Genomic DNA, 5,927 nt, shown 5'->3' with positions numbered 1-5,927 from the left:
TAGGAGTTTATAGTTTCCTAGTAAAATACTAAGATACTACAACTACTAGGGAATGAGAAAATGGTAAGAATAACTATAAGAAATCCTAACCCCTGTCCCTGTCCTTTTACAATTTATTTCTGTCCTTTTGCTCTCTAATATCTTTTTAAGCCTAGTAGGAGTTGCCTCCTTCTAGAATCCTATCTGTTTTTATTCTTCTATAGAATCTTCTTCGCGTACTAGTTTAGCAACTTTAAGAGTCTCGCAGTCTTTACTATTAGCAAAGCGTTTTTCTTTACAATTAATACAAAGAGGGGTGGTATGCTGGCAAGGCTTGCCTATTATTATACAGGTAGAATAGGAATGGTCTTTAGATAAATATGCAGCCGCACAGTATCTGCAGGCCCTAGTAGAGCACCTGTCTCCTATATGGCCAAATTTTTGGCAGCTCGTACACTGCGTAGTAGGAGAGACNTNGAGGTATTTTACTACCTTAGTAGCTNTACCTGCAATTGATATCTCTTTTTACTTAAGGATTTCTTGTCTTTTTTCTTCGTTCTCTATAGTAAAAACTATAGAGCCAAATCTGGTCTATGGATTGTATCTTTTTACACTAGATAAGATCTATCTAGGTAGTCCTTGTATCCTTATAGAATTAAAGGTCTTAATTTCTTCTTTTAGAAGCTTAGAGCCTCCTTCTCCTAAGGAAGGTAGGGTAGGAACCCTATAGGCTATAATTTAAACCTAAGGTTTTAGTTTTTGTTCTCTTTAAAAGGTAAAGCAGTTATACTAGATTTCTTTATATTTAACTAGGAAATCCGCATTATACTCTTCCGTAGTCGTAAGGAGAATATTTTATTTTCCTTTAGTTCTAGCTATGGATGCTAAAACAGGTTTTTCTACTTATAGTTTTAATGCAAATAGTTAATTAACTTTGTTTCGTATAGAGAAGGTATCTAAAGGTTAGTCCTTTTAGTCTGTAATTAGGACTAGCTTTCTTTCTTATAGCTGCCTTTTCTTACTTCTAGTAGAAGTAGAAGGAGTAGGAAATAATAGTGATAAGGAGGGTAGAGAGGACGAAGTAGGGAGGTCCTTCTTTAGCCTCTCTGCGTAGGTTTCTTTAGTAGGGGCTACCTNCTTANNGAGAGCTCTTACTTCTTNNACTAGTCCTTTTAGGANATNNTTTGTCTTTTCTTTTCCTTTTATAAAGGGGTTTTCTCCTACTAGGACACTACGTGTATAGTCCTTTAGCTGTTTAACTTGTTTCTTTTTATTTTCTTCTTCTTCTTCTTCTTCTTCTTCTAGCCCTTTATAGGCCTGGGTTAGGCTATCTAGAGCCTTTTATAGGTGTTGTTTTGGAGAAAGGGAAGAGAAAGATATACTAGGTATACCAGCCATAAAAGTCCTTATTTTAGTTATCTTTTTTGCAGGTTTTTGGTTTTCTTTTTCAGTAGAAGACTGAGGATGTCCTCTTTTTCTCCTGTCCCAAATAGGCCAGGGGAAGGAGAAGGGGTAGAAAAAGTGAGTGTAGATATAGACTCATTATTACTTATTTCTATAGGGGGTTTCATTTTAGGCCTACCGGGCCTTGGCATTTTGTGTTTTATAGGGGGGTTTTCCTAGTTTTTACTATTCTTATACCCTTTTCTCCTTACTAATCCTACTAGAAGATTTCTGGGGAGATTAGGCTAAGAGGTAGTAGAGAAACTAGCCCCTATTTTGTAGTTTTGGTATTAGTAGTAGTGGTAGTAGTTTTGGTGTTCCTGTCCGTGCCTCGCTTATAAGCTAGGGCCACCCTTAGAGAAATTTTTTCTGTTGGGAAAAGGGGGTAAAATGACAAATAAATCCACCTCTAGCTCGCTAGGCAGTAGGAATTAGGTCTTGAAAGTTAGAAAATCAATTGTTTTTGATGGTAAGATGGGTATGCGTAAGTTTTGGAGTGTGGCGCTACCTTTTGGTAAGGTTGCATGTGTGGTGGAGTTTAAGTAATCCTTATAAGTGCTATTAAGGCGCTAGTAGTAAGTAAGCTAATAGCGATTTTCTATACCGAGTATAGAAAATCCTAATTAGTTAGTAGAAGTTAGGGTCTATAAATTATAGTAAAACTTAATAAATAGTTGCGGTGGAACTTAGTAGATAGTTATAGTAGAACTTAGTAAACAGTTACGGTAGAACTTAGTAGACAGTTATAGTGGAACTTAGTAGACAGTTATAGTGGAACTTAGTAGAGAGTAGCAGTAGAACTTAGTAGATAGTTACGGTGGAACTTAGTGGACAACTGCGGTAGAGCTTAGTAAATAGCTATAGTTAGATTATACTAAAAACTACACTAGGCCGTTATGTTACGTAAGTGGCGAAAATTGCCAGAATTAGATTAATATACGGCAAAATTAAAGCCTGGGTATGGATAAAGTTTGGATCTTAATCCAGATCCGATGGATTTAATGGATTTAAGGCTAACTGGATTTGGATCTAGATCCAATCCATCCATCTCTTACACTGATCACTAGGCCTGGCAAGGCGTTTGAGGGAGGCGATTGTCCTCGGAGTCCTCCCAAATCGTTACCCCCCTTCTGTCTCTCGAACCAATAAACTCATTAATAGCTCCTGCATCCATCCTAATATAAATTAATAAAATTTTGATCGTGCGTATATTTTAGAACGATAGGCGTATTTACAATCCTTTGCGAATACTACACTACCCCTTTACAACACCACCGACTACCACCAACGCTCTAAATCATATATATATATTCATAAGCTTATGGATATTCATTCATTCATAAAATTCAATATCGTATTCATATCACTTCATAACGATAAGCATATCGCGATAAATGAATGAATAAGGTTATCGTTGGGAGCCCTGCCGCGGATGAGTCCAAAAGGTCCTCTTCGGATAGTTCATATTGGTGACCGACAGTATGGACTGATTGCATCGATGCGTGAGCTCAATTTTCGAATCGGAGGATTGTGACGCCCCCGAGACATTTGCAAGAAGCAGAGGCCTTGAAAAATGGCATCCTTTCCTGCTGGTGCAACTTTCTCGATCCAAAAGCACGGATAAACTTTGTTAATGTAAGCGCTCGACTTGCACATATAGGCCTTCCCCTCTAAAGCGGAAGAACTTGGGTTCTATTTCCTCTCTTCAATACGTTCATGTAGCGTGCCATCCTGGAAAGCTAATATATCCTCCCCTTTCAAGCAATGACAAGAGGCCTGTTCTTACATCTGCGGCGAGTGCCCAAAGACCGAGAGCATCGCCCGCACCAGCCCATCCGTTTTTTTTCTTTGCGAGGCTGACGATCTTGGAGCATGAGTAGTTGTGCTTTTCGTTGATCGGCACCCCATCGAGAAGCGTCTTCTCCGTGGACACCTTAGGTATATGTATGGAGAGGCTGAAGAAGCCGGTATTCCTAAGGAAGAGACGTCTGCCAAGTGCAACGATAAGGGCGACGGGAAAATCGAGGCCTAGTGCGAGATTTCCGCGTAGGGAGTCCATGAGGTGAATCGTCTGAGCATTGGAATGAGGACTGCGGCTTGAGTAAAACGCTAGTAGACGATGAAAAGGCTTCCCCATAATCATGGATCCATGCAAATAATGAGGACTTGAATTTTTTGACTGAAACTTGCAATTTGAGATGTTCAGCTAATCTTTGTTGGCAGTGAGGTCGTTCGTAATGTCTGTATTTCACGTGCTCTAGATGGTTTGTAATGGTAACGATGTCGTCATGACCTAATCTAGCGATATCCTACTCCGAACATTTGCTTTTTCTCCAGCATTGCTGTTCCTTGCATGAATTCCAAGAAACGGCCCTCAAAAGCAGACTTCCAAAAATTCTCCAGGCCTCCGTGAAAATCGCGTATACGCACCCCTAACGATAGCCAGTCGATGCAACGATCTCGAGGTCTCCAATCTGATTGTTCCTTTCTCCTTGACGCTTCAATATCGTGACCATTCTCACTGAGAGAGTGGCCAATGTAGTGGATTTGTTGACTTCAACGCGGCGCGATAATTGTCTGCGCATGCTCCAGTACGACCATTGCAATCAGACTTCCAATGACTCCTGCCGACCATGTTTCTAAGCTACTGGTTCCTTCACAATTGAACTCTCACTTTTGCTTCGTCTTTGTACAAAAGGTTGCCTTCTTCGCTCCACAATCCAATTAATCACTCTCCTCGCAAGAGCAACAGGTGGCCGCGCAATAAGTACAACCAACCCTGTCAGCGGTATAGCGACAGCAAAGTACACCCAAAAATCTCCTCTCCCAGGAAGATTCTCAGTATTCATACTGAAGAGGCTGGAGACAAAGGTCAAAGGAACGAAGATGAGAGCAAGGACCGTCAAGCGACTGATATCTGCCGTCTCAGCAAATGATCGTCGCGCATCGGTGATTTGAATAAAGCTCATTACGACGGGGAGCATGCTTTCTAAGCGCCGACCCACTGCGTCTATGTTGCTGTTGATGTGCTCGAAGTCGCCACTCAGCCATTCCAGCTCGCGTTCCTTACTTTTATGACTCGATGTAGATTCTCTTGAAGAAAGGAATCGCAAAACAGATTTAATCTTCCCTTGCGAAACCATAGTACGGCGTCTCCAGCTTTGAAGTTCCCGGAGGTCCTTGTCAAACCTGTCGAGCGAGAGCGCTGGAAGTCTATCGTGGTTGTATTCGTACTGCTTTATGCAGTATTGCATGACAGCCACGTACTTCACCCACTCCGCAGCAATTATTCTTAGGGCATAGTATGCTAGTGATTGAATGGACGGGCTCTTTAAGTCAAAGCACGCCGGTCTTTCCCGCGTCCAGTATTGCTGAAGATCCTCGAACATTCCATCTCTACGAGTAGACTCCTCAGGGCTCTCTGAGACTGATACTGGCTCCATGAAATCTTCATAAGCGCCAAGGAATGGCCTCAAATGTAACGAGAGTCTCTGTCTGTCGTTTTCCTGACCATCGTCTCTGATAAATGTGTCACCAATAGGCGGATCCACGAGTATCAGTGCTGTCAAGATTAGCTGAATGGCAAGCTAAATATCAAGCGTACTCACAGAGCCAAGAACCTTCCCGCTTTCTTATTCGTATGACTGATGCGCAATGCTGAGCAAGGCCGACTTTTGTGGAACGAAGGAACACCAGTTTTCGCTCTATTGTTGAAGCTCTTAGGAACCGTCCTTTGAACGGTATGTTGCCTTCGCAGACTACTGATCGATGATAGGATACATTGACGAAGTCTTGCGATAGTAGTCGTGATGGTAACGTGGCCTCGTCCGGTGTCTGGTGTCGTGAGCCCGTTCTATGAACGGTATGTAGGTGCAAGGAAAAGAATAAGGGATCGATATCCAGCTTGACTCCCAAGAATTCGACGAGATCCCTGGTTAGATCCTCAATGATCAAGATTCGCCCCTCAAGTGCTTTTTCGTCTGAAGCAAACTGGTGCGCCTGGATCTCAGTATTCAACTGTTCCAAAGCAATTTTCGGCCGTACTATTGGCTTGTCCATTCCTTTCCGAAAATCAATAGCGCATAGCCGACACCCATTTTGCTGCTCTTTTGGATCAGAAAGAAACTGGTAAAGGTTCATAAAGCAAGGGTTGCGAGTACACTGTGCCTTCACGTGAGCTCGATATGACCGTTTTGGCGCGTCGTAAGGCCTCTTCATGTCGCCCTCTGAAGTGGGAGAGTCCTCCGTTATGGCGTCTAGATCCATTGTAGTCGCTCGTTGAGATTGTGATGCATCAGGCTGAAGATCTTCTGCCAAGAGTTGCCCCGTATGACGAAGCCTTTCTGAGCGAGGCGGAGCCGCGAGGCGGAGCCGCAAAGCCCGCTTGCTTTTCTTTGGTACTAGAGGGGTTTCGATGGAACGATATATTCGTTCGATAATTAGTGTAAGCAAGTCGAAACGAGCGATCGACACTTACTAGCAGTATTTAGTTAGTCGTTTAAAAT

At 42.4% G+C, this 5,927-nt stretch overlaps 3 protein-coding genes across 3 annotated transcripts; all 3 read right to left on the bottom strand.

The window, feature by feature from the left end:
* Window positions 1-240: 240 nt before the first annotated feature.
* K441DRAFT_717698 (uncharacterized protein) lies at window positions 241-504 on the bottom strand (the record flags this gene model as incomplete). The annotated part of the gene is made up of 1 exon (XM_067653997.1): window positions 241-504. A coding segment is annotated over one exon (264 nt), but the record flags the coding sequence as incomplete, so codon positions are not given.
* A 2,632-nt stretch (window positions 505-3,136) lies between these two features.
* On the bottom strand, window positions 3,137-3,559 carry K441DRAFT_557293 (uncharacterized protein; the record flags this gene model as incomplete). Its single annotated transcript, XM_067643370.1, has 1 exon — window positions 3,137-3,559. One exon carries the CDS (start codon window positions 3,557-3,559, stop codon window positions 3,137-3,139), a length of 423 nt encoding a protein of 140 aa, XP_067504530.1.
* A 502-nt stretch (window positions 3,560-4,061) lies between these two features.
* K441DRAFT_557786 (uncharacterized protein) lies at window positions 4,062-5,481 on the bottom strand (the record flags this gene model as incomplete). The annotated part of the gene is made up of 2 exons (XM_067643391.1): window positions 4,062-4,984; window positions 5,031-5,481. 2 exons carry the CDS (start codon window positions 5,479-5,481, stop codon window positions 4,062-4,064), a joined length of 1,374 nt encoding a protein of 457 aa, XP_067504529.1.
* Between the last annotated feature and the right edge of the window lie 446 nt (window positions 5,482-5,927).

The sequence above is a fragment of the Cenococcum geophilum genome (genome assembly GCF_001692895.1).
Source record: "Cenococcum geophilum 1.58 unplaced genomic scaffold K441scaffold_18, whole genome shotgun sequence".
NCBI lineage: Eukaryota > Fungi > Ascomycota > Dothideomycetes > Gloniales > Gloniaceae > Cenococcum > Cenococcum geophilum.
This window is presented reverse-complemented; position numbering and strand designations above follow the sequence as displayed.